At 42.4% G+C, this 12,905-nt stretch overlaps 1 protein-coding gene across 1 annotated transcript in view; it reads left to right on the top strand.

Moving 5' to 3' along the window:
* Positions 1-12,435, top strand: part of CHMP4B (charged multivesicular body protein 4B) — a 19,557-nt gene extending 7,122 nt beyond the window's left edge. The window contains exons 2-5 of the mRNA XM_015410382.1: positions 5,744-5,921; positions 7,510-7,624; positions 8,551-8,677; positions 11,557-12,435. Coding sequence (XP_015265868.1) covers positions 5,744-5,921; positions 7,510-7,624; positions 8,551-8,677; positions 11,557-11,624 — 488 coding nt within the window. The 3' untranslated portion in view covers positions 11,625-12,435. The remainder of the gene's footprint in view (positions 1-5,743; positions 5,922-7,509; positions 7,625-8,550; positions 8,678-11,556) is intronic.
* The last annotated feature ends 470 nt before the right edge of the window (positions 12,436-12,905 follow it).

The following is a 12,905-nucleotide window of genomic DNA, read 5'->3' as shown; positions in this document are numbered from 1 at the left end:
CTCTTTAACTCCTTCCTTAGGGTTTGTCATGATTACTATGATATCATCAGCAAATAAATTGAGCTTCATTTCTTCATTGCCTATTCTATAACCTTCTATTCTTTCCGAATTTCTAATCTGTTCCGCTAATTGTTCTATTGCTATTATGAATATAAGTGGAGATAGTGGGCATCCTTGTCTTACTCCTCCTTGTATGGGAAATGCTTGTGAGTGTTCATTGTTTTACTTTCGCATTCCCTCCTTTATATATCTCCTGAATTGCCTGTAAGAACCCTTTCCCTATCCCTATTTTCTTCATTATTTGCCATAAATATTCGAAAGAGAGTCAAAGGCTTTATACACATCCAATTTTAATAGTCCTATTTTCTTTTGTTGGCCATGGTATAAGACATTTAGGATGTTTCTAATGGGGTGTGCTATATTTCTACCTTTAATGAACCCGTATTGATCCCCTTTTATGATTGTCGGAATGACTTTCTTTAGTCTGTTTGCCAGTATTTTGGCAAAGATCTTGTATTCTTGGTTTAGGAGACTTATAGGTCTGTACGAACCTACTTCTTCTGGATCCTTCTGAGGTTTTAGAATCAATATTATTTCTGTTTCCCTCCATGTATCAGGGACCTTCTTCCCTTTCAAAACTTCATTAAATACTACCTGCAATTCTGGTGTTATAATCTCTATCATTTCTTTGTAGAATTCGCCTGTAAAACCATCTAGCCCTGGCGATTTGCCTTTTAAAAATTCTTTTATTACGTCTCTTATTTCCTGAACTGTAATCTCACCCTCTAGTACATTTTTCCCTTCTTTCTCCAAAGTGTCACAGGAGCCTGACGACGACCCCTCGCTCTCTTCGTCGCTGGAGCTCCCCTTTATATCCCATTCATCCACGGTGCCCCTCCTCCCTCTTCCTCCGCGCCAGGAGTAAGCAGGCCTCAGACACCTGGACGGGGGAAGGGAGGTTAAGTCACTGTTCCTTCAATCCCCGTCCCTGCTGGATCGCGTTCCTTCTCTCTGTGCTGCCTCGCCGATCCAGGAGTCATCCCTGGCCTCTCCTGTGCTTCCCTTATATCCCCACCTTCCCATTGGTCCCCGCTTTTCCCCGGGATGTCCTCCTCCCTTGGCCACGCTCTCCTACATAAGGAGAGATGCACACCTCCGGGTGTGGTCTCCCCGCCTCCCCTCTCTTCCGCTCCAGGACGCCTTGCCCGGCTGCGTGGGCGGGCTCTCGCGCCGAGCCCGCGGCCCGATGCAGCCGTCCTGACTCCCCCCTGCTGCTCCGGGCTCTCTATGAGCCGCTTCGACAGTCGGCCCGCCGAGGCTGCCGAGCCGTCGTCCGTCTTCTTGGCTGCATGTTTTCCCAGGCGGGGGCTGGCGGCGGGCTTGCCTCCACCCCCGCGGCCCTCCTTTCTTCCTCGGGGCATCCGACGCACCCCAGCCGTCTCCTCCCCCCGCGGGTCCGCCCGCGCTCCCTCCCCGTCCCTGATGGTCAGCCGGGTGAGTAGCGTGGTTATTGCTTCTGGCTGCTTCTGCTCCTCGGGTGGTTCGTGCTTTTCCTGTTCGGGGGGGGGGGCTGGTAGTCCCGTCCTCGGGACACAAAGGTAGACTAGTTGTCTCCTAAAACTCTATTGTGATCTTTTTCTTATATAAATTTTCATAAAAGTTCTCAAAAGCCTTAATGATTTCCTTGGGACTTTGTGTTGTGTTATTATTGATTTTTATACTTCTAACGGTCTGTTTTGCTTTTTTGATCTTCAGATAGTTTGCCAATCTTTTCGCTGTGTTGATGCTATTCCTCTGGAAGTCGTTCCTTACCATAATTTCCTTTTTCCAAATTGTTGCTATGTGTAATGTTTCCCATTGTTTTTGAATCTCTTTGATTTTGCTCTGTAAAATAGGGCTATAATTTTCCATTTGTTCCCTTTGTAACTTCTCTAATTCCTGGGGTTTAACAATTTAAACTCATACCCCATACCTTGCCTCATTTGTCAGTGCCACATGTAGTACTGCTGTGCACATGCTGCGTGAGATTGGATTTCAGTCAATGTAGTTGGAGGACTGAGATTGACAGTGTCCATGTGTGGAGGCCATATTCTTTGTGATGGCTTCAACGTTATGGAATGTCCTGTCAGAGCCCCCCATACTTCTATTGTACCTCACCATGTACAAAACAGAAATGTTCCAGGGGGGGTGGGGTAGTAGTCCTATGAGGAGATTGAAACTATAATATAATGCAGTGGTAGTCACTCAGTGGAGAGCCACATTCACAATTGTCATCAACCCAAAGAGCCACATTTGCTTCCATCCTGAGGCCTGCACCTCACGGAGGTTCACAGTTTACCTGTTCCTCTGGTGGTGACTGTTGCAAGGTAGGAACCACCTGCCAACCACAGGCTCCAACAGGCAATGGGCTTGCTTACTTTCCTGAAACATGGGGCCACATTGGGGAACTGTGCTCAGAAGAGTCACAGGCTGCATGCAGTATTTCCTCTAAGCTGAGTTAGTGTGAGCTAGCTCACAGTTTTTTAGCCTCTGGCCCACACATTTTTGTCTTAGCTCAGGAAGGAAGGCTCCAGAGCAAACTAATTTATGCAGTAGCAGAATCACTCACTCAAAACTTTAATTCCAGTAGCTCACAGGATAGAATTTTTGCTCACATAATTTGTTCCACAGCTTAGAAGGAGCATTGGTTGCATGTCAAAGGGCTCCTTAGCCACTGATGAGGAGGTTGCTTTTATAAGTGATAGTACTGTAGTATATTGCAGAGTCTATTTTACGTATCATGCCCAGTTTTTTACTACAATGCCGTGTCTTCTATCTTTGTAACCCTCACTTCAATATGGTATGTTAACCTTTAGACAATTTTGTTGCTTTTTGCAAAATTTGCTGGCATTGTTTCCAGTTCTTCACCTAGCCCCATTGCATTGTTTTGTTTATTAGATAACTTTGCTTTGGTTAAATTGTTTTTATCATATGTTGTAATTCACACTGAGTCTTGGTGAGAAAGAGGGTCTACAAATGAAATGATGATGATATCAAATTTTCCATTGGAAAAACGGGAAAGTGTCCTGGGCCTTTATATCTCCATGTGTGCTGTGGCAATCAGAAGTGTAAATATTTCATTGCATGAAAAGTGGGATGTTAACTATGTTGACTAGTAATGGTACGGCACAATGGTCAGACTGACTTCTGCTGCATCCTATCAGTGAGATGCCTGGCAAATGTGCTCTGCTGAGCTGAATGTGCATATTGATGTCAGGCTGCAGCAGCATATTTTGGTTTGTGTTGCAGTTAAAACTTGTGAAAGTTCCATGTGATTAAGCATTCCTTATTAGCTGGGGCCTAGAGGAGAGTACAGCAAATCTTTCTATTGTTTGGTTTGAATTAAGAATGACTATAGAAATTTTGAAAAGCTGTTGTTACCAGGAAGATATTGTTACTCTTCCTGGCAGAGAAAGTGCAATGTACTGTACAATACAGAGAAAGTACTGTAACACTTACTACATAGACTTCATGGTGTGTATGAGCTGCTTTGATAATCTGAAATGATGATAAAGTACCAAATTGCATTGTTACTTCGTCTTTTTTTAAAAAAATAGAATTCTTCCGATGATTACTAAGGGTTTATAAACTCAATGTCTCCGTTGAAGCTTTTTCTGCTGACCACAGTGCTGTGAAAAACAGTCACTGAAGCTGGCCATACCATAGCAGAACTTGGTCTTTAGGCTCAGAAAAAGTAGATTGACTTCAGTTTGCATTCAGTTCACAGTTCGAATGTTTTACAATGGAAAGGAGCTCAAATTCCACCAGCTTCAGAAAGCTGACAGATGAAAAAGCTTTCTAAACATTGGGTCTGTGTTTATTCAATATTTCACAAGTCACAAATGGCTAGAGCTCTATCAGTACTATAACTTCTGGTTACCGTTGTTCATTTAATTAGGCATTTGCACTGATAATGGAATACTGTCCTGCATTTATAACAATTTCCAGTGACATTTTGCATTATAGTACAATTTGCATTTAACACTGACATCAGATAGCATATTACTTAATGATAATAGAAGAAAATGAATATTTCAGTTTTGTAATTGGTTTCAATTCTGTATGAGCATCAATTGCTAAGTCAATTCAAAGTGCCCTGGTTGCTCCACTCTCCTGGTCTAGGGCAGCGTAATATTTTAATTTGTTTCAAGATATCTCAATCTCTAGTGTTCTTGCTTCATCAGATCTGCTGCATGGTATCATGCTACACTGTGAAATACAAAGTCCATACAGGAGCTCTTAACCCTTAAATATATTCCTAAATTGTGTGTCTCTAAGTGTTGACAAAATATGAAGGATTTATGCAGCAGTTTTTATTATTTCTAGACAGCCTTCAACCAAAACAATCATTTTATATACAGCTGTGTTAATATTAGGACAATAAATAGCCCTGACCTGGATAGCCCAGGCAAGCTCAATCTTGAAAGCTAAGGAAGGGCCGACTCTGGCAAGTAATTGGAAGGGCAACCTCCAAGGAATACCAGAGGCAGGCTTATCAAACCACCTCTCTGGAAAATGTGCAAGCCCCCAGTAGGGGTCACCATAAGTCACCATGACTTCCAGACTGGCAAGCACACACACACACATTTTGGTTGTCACAATAAATACAGCTATGTGAAATGTTTAGAAGTCCTCACACTAAGATACCATTAAAACTGTAACTATAGAACCCAACTAAAATATAGGAATCGGCAAACAGTAGAATGGGGTATAGTGGTTACAGTGTCAAAGTAGGGTAAGGGAGATCCGATTCCACACGCCCACTCTGCCATGGAAGCTTGCTGTTGGACCTTGGGCCAGTCACACTCTCTCAGCTGTCCAGTGAGGTAGGTTAGGCTGAGTGGATAAAATGGAGGAGACGAAAACAATGCACAGGCTGCTTTGGGTCCTCATTGAATAGAAAATGGAGGTAGAAATTAACTCAATAAAAGGTTATGGTCTTGAGCTCATCTCGAAGAGCAAATGAAACTCATTTATAGAAGGCACTGCCTTCTGAGTCCAAACAATACCTATTCAGAGGTATTCTAGAGCTGATGAAAATGTTTCTGAAAATCCCCTTTCTTTTCAGCTGAGACCTAATAGACACCAAACAGTGACTTCACTTGGCTTCACGTTTTCCTAGTGTTGTCTTCCTACCGGGGGAGGGGGAAAGATGCCACAGAGCATATTCTTGCAGCCTCTATATGGCCCCTTCTACTCAGACAGTGCTAACTTGACATGGACCTTCTCCTCCATATATTGTCTCAGAAGGCATCGTTTCTCGGTTAGGGAAATAAATCAAATGGATTTCTGGGGTGGAAGTGAATGCAGAATAAAAACATTGACCTTATGTATCTCTCCCTCCTATGCTGTGGCTGCCAGTTTGGAAGTCCTTCAAGAAGACAGATGGAGAAGTTCTTTCCTCAACTAGGCCATCAGCATGTAGCTGCACAGACACTTGAAACCATCTAGGTTGCCAGTACTAGTTGCTTGTCTTTATATCCTGTAGTTTGATGCAGGTTAGAAGCAGGAAGCTTGGCTACAATTTGCTTCGGAAAGAGCACCTATTGCTAACAAATGTTAATTAAACTGGGAGCAGGAAGAGCAGGAGGCATGATACGTGACATGAATTAAAAGTGGTTTTGCATTCTGAAGAGTGTTCTAGCAGTGGAACTTCTCACTGTACATTACACATCAATTGTCTTTTTGTCTTACTTTCATCCAGCTGCTCTTCAGGCCCTAAAGCGAAAAAAGAGATATGAAAAGCAGCTTGCACAGATAGATGGCACGTTGTCCACGATCGAATTCCAGAGGGAAGCCCTTGAAAATGCCAACACCAACACAGAAGTCCTCAAGAATATGGGCTTTGCTGCTAAAGCAATGAAAGCTGCACATGACAACATGTAAGGCATTCCTCCACAGTGACTAGTTTGAGTGGACCAGCTTTTAGTTGAGTGTAAACTATGACAAGAGGATCTTACAGAATGGGATCAATATACTCAACTTAAAGTGTTCTCCAATGTGTAGAACATACTGTAAAGTGTTATGTAGCACTTTCTGTGATACTTTCTGTAGTTATCCGTAGGAATGCTCAGACACCTGCTTATTCAATTCAAATTCTGTTCCTTAGTGGTGATAAGGCAACTGATTAATTGACAGGGTGTTTGGCTGTTTGCATTCTGTTCCCATACATTTGCAGGCTACTTGTAGCCATCAGAATCCCAATGCAGGCTGATGATGGATCAGCTGGGAGTCAGTTTCTGATCCCCTCCTGGGGAAATTTTGCTGAGTACCCAGCCAAGTACTTGTTGGGGCCAGAGGGGGATCAGGAGCCAGTTCTCAGCTGATTGCAGTGATCAGCTGGAAGTCGGGTTCTTCTGATCACCCAGCTTGAGATGCAGCCAAGCCCAGCAGATTCCCCTTCTCCCCTCACCTTCCATATTGTGACAAAAGCTATAGGATTTGGGTGGGAGAAAAGAAAGCTTTTTTTCCTTTCCACCTTAAACTGACAGGTTGAGCTGAGTAAAATAGGACCTGTTCCTATCCTCTTGCAGCCCAAATGGAAAACTTGGGAAGGGGGGGGGGTTGTAGTGGTTTAGGCAAGTTTTAATTTCTAAGCAATTGAGGTTCCATACTTGAATGTTGTCATTCTTTTATAAACCGCATGCAAAGTTCAGATGTGCACACCCATATATATGCAGTCCTCTGCTTGAGCACATGTGCACCATAACTGAAGCTCTGCACAGTTAGCCATTCCTTTCTCCTTGTTCTGGAGAAATTCTTTAAATAAAAAAGAGAACTATAATTCCCCAGGAATTTCTCTGCCGTTATGAATTTTGTTTTGCACAATAATGTTAGGGCAGGCCTGTTTTTCTGAATGCAGAGATGGGTTCATAAGAGAATATACGAAGAGCCCTGCTGGATCAGATCAGTGGTTCATCTAGTCCAGCATCTCATCTCATTCAGTGGCCAACCCTGATGTTGCCTCATAACACTAATATTCAGGGGTTAACTGCCTCTGAATCTGGAGGTTCTCTTTAGTTACCATGGCTAATAGCCACTGATAGGCCTGTCCTCCATGAATCTGTCTAACCCCTTTTAAAGCCATTGGTGCATGTGGCCATTGTTGCTTCCTCTGGCAGTGAATTCTACATTTTAATCACACATTATATAAAGAAGTATTTCCTTTTGTCTGTTCTGAATCTGTTGCTCATCAATTTGATGGGATGCCCTCAAGTTCTAGTCTTTTGGGAGAAAGAGAAAAAGTCCTCTCTGTCCACTCTCTCTACCCCATGCATAATTTTAAATTGTAAATCCCTATTATGCTCCCCCCAGTTGTCTCTTTTCTAAACTGAAAAATAAAAATTATTTATAATGTGGTGAAGATTATTTGGTATGGAAAGTTCTGGAAGGTATACTGGTTTACGTTGTTCTCAAACTCCGATGAACCCAGTAAGAAGCTTAGATGTCTCAAACAATTCTCTTTTACAGGGACATTGACAAAGTGGATGAACTCATGCAAGATATTGCAGAACAGCAGGAGCTAGCAGATGAAATTTCAACAGCCATCTCCAAACCTGTGGGAATTGGCGAAGAATTTGATGAGGTAAGAACACAGAGCTGATCTGGATGGCCCACACTAGCCCAGTCTCATCAGACCTCAGAAGCTAAACAGGGTTGGCCCTGGTTAGTACTCGGATGGGACACCACCGAGGAAGACCAGGGCTGCTGTGCAGAGGCAGGCAATAGCAAGCCATCTCCGTTCATCTCTTGTCTGGAGAACCCGCCATGGTCACAATAAGTTGGCTGCGACTTGACAGTACTTTCCACGACCCAAGCGCACAGAGTAGATGCTCAAGAAAATTAGTTTTTTTAATATGCAATGCTGTCAAGCATATAATGATTTAGAAGCATAAGTGCTATGTACACAATGAGTTTTCCAACTCGAGGTCTGGAAAATCTTGCGTTCGGCTGTGGCCATTGGTAAGCAATAACAGAAGAATAACAACTACTGTGGTCTTACGACTAAGGATTGGATCCTATGACCTTTCCTGCTGGTGAAAGAGGGAAGAGGGAATCCCTTTTAATTACTGAAAAGGCTACACCGGGGACTGCAAACATACATGGAAAAAAGCCACATAGAACAGAAGCTGCAGTAAGGATGGGAACTCTGCAAAATTAAGCGGAAAAATTGTAAGTCTGAATCCTGCTGAGTTCAGTTCTTTCTGCCATTAAGGCTCACTGAGTGATCTTGGTCTGGCCACTGTTTCTTCTTAGCTTTACTTTGTAGGAAAATCACTTTAGGAATACAAATCCTGTAAATCAAGTGGAAGACTATAGAGCCCCATTATAGTGTTTGAGTCTTGAAGATTCTTGGGGCGCTCTCTTGCTGTAACAACAGCATGCCTAATTGGTGTTGTGTTGTTGCTAGCAAGTTTTTTGGGAGAAAGATACATCTGCAGTCATCAGTCCCCAAACTGGAAGTCTGTTGCTAGCAAGTTTAATCACTGTCTTTTTCCCCTGCATTAATAGGATGAACTAATGGCTGAACTAGAGGAACTAGAACAGGAAGAATTGGACAAAAATTTGCTGGAGATCAGTGGTCCAGAGACAGTTCGACTACCCAGTGTGCCCTCAATATCTATACCTTCCAAGCCAGGTGAGTGCCTAAAAATACTGAAAACAGGGACAGGGATGTCTTATGGCCAGTACATTTGTTGAGCTAGAATATTATGTGCATCCTTGGCATTTTTAGTCTCCCAACAGCTATGCATTATTTATGCAAAATGGTTTAATTAATCATGAGCTTTATTTAGACATTGTTTACTGTAAGCAATTTCTTGTCTCTTTTCTATTTCCAGTGGTTAGGAGCACGGACTCTAATCTGGGAGAACCGGGTTTGATTCCCCACTCCTCCACATGCAGTTGCTGGGTGACCTTGGGCAAACCACAGTTCTCTCAGAGCTGTTCTCTCAAGAGCAGTTCTCAAAGAGCTCTCTCAACCCCATCTACCTCACAGGGTGTCTGTTGTGGGGAGAGGAAGGAAAACAGATTGTAAGCCACTCCAAGTGAAGGGCAGGGTATAAATCCAGTCTCCTCCTCCTCCTCCGTGTGTTTTTTCTTTTATAATTTAGCTATGATATATTAAAGCTCAGGAGAGTGCAAAGATGTGAGAGACGCTTACAATTGTAATGGGCGTCATAAACAGATTGAGAGCAGAGACCCAGTATGGTCGTTATCGTGTCAGACTGAGACCTGGGTGACTTGAGTTCACATTCCCACTCAGCCATGAAGCTTATTAGGTGATGTTGGACCAATCAGATGCTCTCTGCCTAGCCTACCTCACAGAGTTATTTGGGAACAAAGCCATGTATGGTGCTCTGAGGTCTTTGGAGAAAGGGCAGGATACAAATATATGGATAAGGAGACACTTAAAGGAACATCTTGAATTTATGTGAGAACTGAAATAATTTGCAGAGGCTTCCTTCAGATTCCTCCATTTCTGGGGGTGAAGTGGATGACCACTAAGGGAGGATCTTTTCTGTTGTGGCACCCAGTCTGTGTAACCTTCCTCTGTATAGCTGCTTGCCCAGCACTGATCTTTCCAGTTTTTGGCACCAGGCTGAGACTTTTCTACTTAACAAGGCTTTTGGTTAGTTTTCTTCTGCACCTGTGAGCTGGAAATTTATTATTTAATCACAGGATGCATGTTTTATTTGTGTTCCAGTAGTTTATGGTTTTGCTGAATTATAATGTCAGGCATTTCACCTACAGTCTGCCTCAGAAGCCTGTGGCTGACAGGTAGGAGTATAAATACACAGATAATCTCCAGCTTCCAAAACCGGGAGATAGCCTTACTGATGGTGACGTGCATTAATTTATTGATGAGCAAAGGAAATTGAAAAGTCTCATTTAGTTGTCATAACGAAAATTATTTTTGCTATTAATATTATTTAATTTGATTCCTGGCTGTCTGAATCGAGAGACTTTGAGTTCAGACTCAGAAGGAGGGTGAGAAGCAAATCAGTAGATAATGACAGAATTTTCCCAGTCAACAGAGTAAAACAGCTCTTGCAACAGAAGAGACTGTTCTTTATAGGTCTTTTTCTGCATTTTTCCACTATTCATTGCGGCTTGGGGAGGCCTTTCTTGATGCTGTGTAAGCAGCAGCTTCTTACAGTTATTTTCCATGTGCTAGTACGCTCCTTGTAGAGACTATGCTTATACATTTTGGCACTTTACAGATTGCATAGTTGCAGTGTGACTGACTTGTATGAGAGAGTATGTGGTTTGTTTCCTGGGGGGGTTTTTTTAGTGCATGAGAGTGCTGCTATTCAATTAGTGCGTGGGGTTTCCTCCACATTCCTTTCGCTCTAGTATCAGTTGTAGCCGTAGGCCTCTAAGTGTGTTAGTATTGCTGTCTTGTGTAGTAATACTGTGAGATTATTTGCTGTGCCCATAAGAATCCTTGTGCATTATTCATACAACAGGGTAAACATATTTGTACTATGTCACTGACTGCAATAATCATTGTGATTATTTCCATTGAACAGTAATATTCCAGTGTTTTCAACATTTGTTGTCTGAACAATGAACAAGAGATGGGGAGTTGGACCTGAGGCCTAAGCGGAGGTGGCAACATTGTTTTGCCAGCAGACTTTCTTAGGGTACCAAATGACTTATTGTGCCCACTCAGATACGCTGCCTCTGCCCTCTGCAGGTGCCAAGTATCTGCCTCTGCCTGTCCTGCAAGCAAGTGACAATTTTAACTGTGTATAAAACTGTGTCTGAAATTTGGCAGGGATTATCCCTTGAGGCTCTAGGGCAAAGGATACAGTCCCTGAGAATTTCATTCCAGTTGGATGTACTACAAACATTGTAAAAAAATAACACATACAAAAAAATACAAATGAAATGTTAGAAACATTTTTTTTTAAAATCACATACCTCCTTCCTTAGGATCTCTGACTCTTTGAAGCCTATGACTCAGGGAACTTCAGCACAGTTCTTCATTCCATAGCTGGTGGATTGGAAGTTACAGTATTTGGAGTTTAAACACTTTTAACAGCTCCTATATGGAAATTGTTGAAATGCCCTTCCCCATGGTTTTATCTATATCTGTCACATGCTTCTTGTAGTGGCAGCATGCAGATGTTGCCCCTGATTGTGGTTACACACATCAGAGAGCTTTCAAACTCTGTGTCCTCCACCAGTAAAGGTCCTATTTAAATAAGCTGTCAGCTTGAACATAGAGGCTGGTTTTAAGGAGCCTACCAGTGGCAGAGTTTGTGATATCTAATATTTGGCGCATACTCTTTCTCCAGTGTATATCACCCCATATGGCGATCTTAATCAGTGGCATCTGTTTTGACATAAGTTTGTGTAATGGCATCTCCCTAACACAGCAGGCTGTCATGAATTTGGTAACATGTAAGTTATCCAATGGTGTGTGCATTGTATATGGCTAAATTGTCAAAGGTCCAAAGCCTAGTGTCTAATGCTATGCTTTCCTCCCCTTTTTAAAAACTGCATATCCAGCTAAGAAAAAAGAAGAGGAGGATGACGACGACATGAAAGAACTAGAAGCCTGGGCTGAAAATATGTAGCTTCACCTGCTGTCCGCTGGAGAAACATTAGAGACTCTCGTCACCTGCTGCTGCAGGTGCACGTATGGGTGGGAGACGACTCGAAGCGCAATGTCTTTATTTCTTTAATCTAAACCCAAAGCAGTGGGAGTTGTATTCTGCATAGCATGGTCTGAGCGAGGGAAGCAAAGTTCCCAAGGAAAGTTGCCTGCAGTTTATGATGTTGAATTTCTTTAAACAATAAAATAAAACCTTATTGGCAAAATTTGAACCTTCTGCTTCCGGATGCTGCTAATGCCACTGCTGGATCGTCATCTTTCAGAATTCTGGCCGTGTTGAATCTGACTGATTTTGGGATGTGAAGACTGTAACTTAAGTTGATTGAAAAAGTTTTTAGAGTTCTTGTAAAGCATTTCAAAAGGAGAAGTCATGAGCCATCATTGACTTATTATGCTTAGACGTGTACAAAACGCATTAGGCTTTTAGTTCTTTAAAGTCTGTATTTATATCCATTGACTGCGTTGACACCCCTCTCACACTAACTTGGTCACTGTTTCCATTTTAATTGGTGACATGAATTTTGGAGTAACAAGCTAATGTTATCATGGAAGTTGGTAAAATTTACACTCAAATTCCAGCTGTACATTTTTCTGTATAGCATTTGTGTGTTGACTGCTATTTGTGATGATCAGTATACCATTCAGACACAAACATTTATTTTAAATAAGGATCTATGGTTTGCACTGTATTAAATACCTGGATTGATTTTCATATCTGCCTGCTGTCTTCACTGTGACTATATATAAGGCTATTTTGGGAAGCTTCTTGGATTTCCCCCCAATTTGTATTCTGACACTGTCTGTTACTACTGGATCCCTTTTACATGGAAAAGAGTAAATATCCTAGGATTGCTACGTAAGCCATGAGGCTTCTTTTTTATGTTTGAACTTTTGTGATGTATTAAGCAACCCTTGTTCCCCAGCCAGTGAACAGAATGGAGCACTCCTGCGATTTGCTTGTTACTGAAAGGTTGCGTCTAATAGGTTGGATCTAGCAGCAAATTTCTGCTAATAAAAGTAGGAGAGATTTTTCCCTATTCCTCCTTGCAGCTGGCCTCCCGCTCCCCCCTCATGCTGTTCCTGGAGGTCTCCTGTGATCCAGAAACAGCATCGAGGGTGTATTTTAGGCTTGTGGGGAGGGAGGAGAGGAAGTCCTCCTCTGCTAATGGTGATCCCTTCTGTCAGCAGAGCCTTGTCACAGGATCCAAGCTAATGATACAGCGTCCCGTCTGATTGCAACTGA

Source organism: Gekko japonicus, unplaced genomic scaffold (assembly GCF_001447785.1).
Source record: "Gekko japonicus isolate JY-2015 unplaced genomic scaffold, Gekko_japonicus_V1.1 scaffold1819, whole genome shotgun sequence".
In the NCBI taxonomy this organism is placed as follows: Eukaryota; Metazoa; Chordata; class Lepidosauria; order Squamata; family Gekkonidae; genus Gekko; species Gekko japonicus.
This window is presented reverse-complemented; position numbering and strand designations above follow the sequence as displayed.